Source organism: Myotis davidii, unplaced genomic scaffold (genome assembly GCF_000327345.1).
Source record: "Myotis davidii unplaced genomic scaffold, ASM32734v1 scaffold120, whole genome shotgun sequence".
NCBI classification, from domain to species: domain Eukaryota; kingdom Metazoa; phylum Chordata; class Mammalia; order Chiroptera; family Vespertilionidae; genus Myotis; species Myotis davidii.
Window position 1 is genome coordinate 6878217 of NW_006294778.1, and position 2148 is coordinate 6880364.

Consider the following 2148-nt stretch of genomic DNA (forward strand, 5'->3'; position numbering starts at 1 on the left):
CAGGTAGTCCTATCTCTTGGACAGTGGTTCTCAAAACTTTGGTGAGCATGAGAATCAAGCTGAAGATTTTTTTAAAATGGGGATATCTGACCTGTGTCCCTCAGACCTGTATCAGAATGATAGCTATGACAATTACTGCTCTGGATTTTTAAAGCTATGAGAGTGAATATTCAGACTGATATTACTTGATTCTTAGCAGTAGAAAACATCTTGCCTTCATCATATATAATATGATCAAAGGGTGGAGCATAAAAGGTGAGGGATATTTGGAATTTGGAGAAGCTTTGTTGTCCGTCCTTTGTGTCATTTGACATAGTTCATATCTTCTGTTTTAGTGATTTGGAAGGAAAATCCAAAAAATTAAAACAAACCAAAATAACCAAAAGAGGGGTCAAAGTTAAATAATAAGCAAAAGAACAGAGAAAAGTGTTTTCTAAGCTCTTTCATTCCTTACTTTATATATTCCCTCAGAGAATAAGCTGAATGACGTTACTAAATGGAAAGCCCCTCTACCAAAACACAGTATTTCTGTTGTACAGATGTGTAATTAGTTCTCTGCTATTCTGAAATCCAGAAAGTTCTGAAATGTTTCTTCTTAGGTTTGTGAAAAACTTGCTCGAAAAACTACTTAAACACGTTGCTATTTATCATCTTTATTTTGTCCACTTAGTATAAATATTTGAGTTTTGCTGCATAATTACTATTTTTTATTACTTGGTGCTGCCTTCGAATCCGCTTAGAATATGATGTGTCTTGCATATATAGATACCATATTACTTTCATAAAATATTAAAAAAAACACCTGAATTCTGAAATATTTGGCCAGGAGTTTTATTTTTTTATTTTTTTTTTATTGCTTAAAGTATTACAAAGAGTATTACATATGTCTCCTTCTCCCCCCCTTGACCTTCCCCCGGCTGCTGCTTATTTCTAACACCTCCTTCTCTCCTGTTCTTCCCATGCACTCACCTCCCCCTAGCTGAGACCAGCTGGAGCCTGTGTTACTAGAAATTCTGCTAGTTGAAATAAATTAGAGTTATCAAATGAATGTAGAGAGAGTGTGTACATAGCTTTTGTCTTAATTTGTATTTGATTTGTCCGTGCTATTTTAAAATTTGATTTTTATGTTGGAGTTACATTAACTTAGGTACTTCTGACCTTAATTTAGCTATGTGATCTTAGACAACTTATCCAACTTAATAGACTCAGTTTCCTCTTCAGTAAGAGAAAAGATGATATAGTGTAGTAGTAAATATTTTCTGGGTTCAAAACCAACACTACACTTATTGGCTGTATGACATTGGCCTATTTTACTTAACTTCTTTGTGTCTTAATTTCTTTATTTAGAAAATGGGCATACTACTAATAATAGTACCTATCTTATAGGGTTGTTATGAATAGCAAATGAGTAAGTGTACCTAAAGTATTTAAAACAATGCTTGACATGTGGTTAGGGCTATAAATATAAAAGTAGATTGCATCCTCATTTTTAATCCTAGTACCTTGCAAGGGATTGAGGCTTAATACTTATTAGATTGAATTGCATTTCCTAAAATCCTTAATGTATTATTCATGATAATAGACAGATAGTTATTACTGCTTGTACTGTAGGTGTGGTAAATTAAGTGTTTCTGATATTTGCTTCTTTTCACTTTCTCTCAAATCCATTTTTTTCTTTTCCCAGAGTCAAATAGACGTATTACTGGAGGGGCTATGCAACTGTCTTTTACAAAATTGACTATAGATTATTATCCTTATCACAAAGCAGGTATGTATAACAATTTCTTTAAATGACATAAATATTGCATTATATTATAAAACCAATTTATTTTACTTTGATGTAATTTTTTTGTTTTTTATTTCAAGAAAAATGATTTAAATAGAATGTTATATGCAATAAACCTTAATATTTCAAGAAAAACGATCTTACATATAATAATATTACAAACAGTATACATTAATATTTCAAGAATAAAAGGATTTTAAGTATAATAATGTTACCAAAACTGTACTAACATAGTATGATATCACGAAAGTTGTAGGAAATATTAAAAATCTGCAAATAACAGGACTGCTTCTATTATATTCTAGCATATTTTTCCCCACTCTGGCTCTCTTTTTTTTCATCAGTTTATGTTGTTCATTATA

General features: G+C 31.2%; 1 protein-coding gene across 1 annotated transcript in view; it reads left to right on the top strand.

Moving 5' to 3' along the window:
• Positions 1–2148, top strand: part of UHRF1BP1L (UHRF1 binding protein 1-like) — a 45358-nt gene that overhangs the window by 11997 nt on the left and 31213 nt on the right. Inside the window, exon 9 of the mRNA XM_015567585.1 lies at positions 1685–1768. Coding sequence (XP_015423071.1) covers positions 1685–1768 — 84 coding nt within the window. The remainder of the gene's footprint in view (positions 1–1684; positions 1769–2148) is intronic.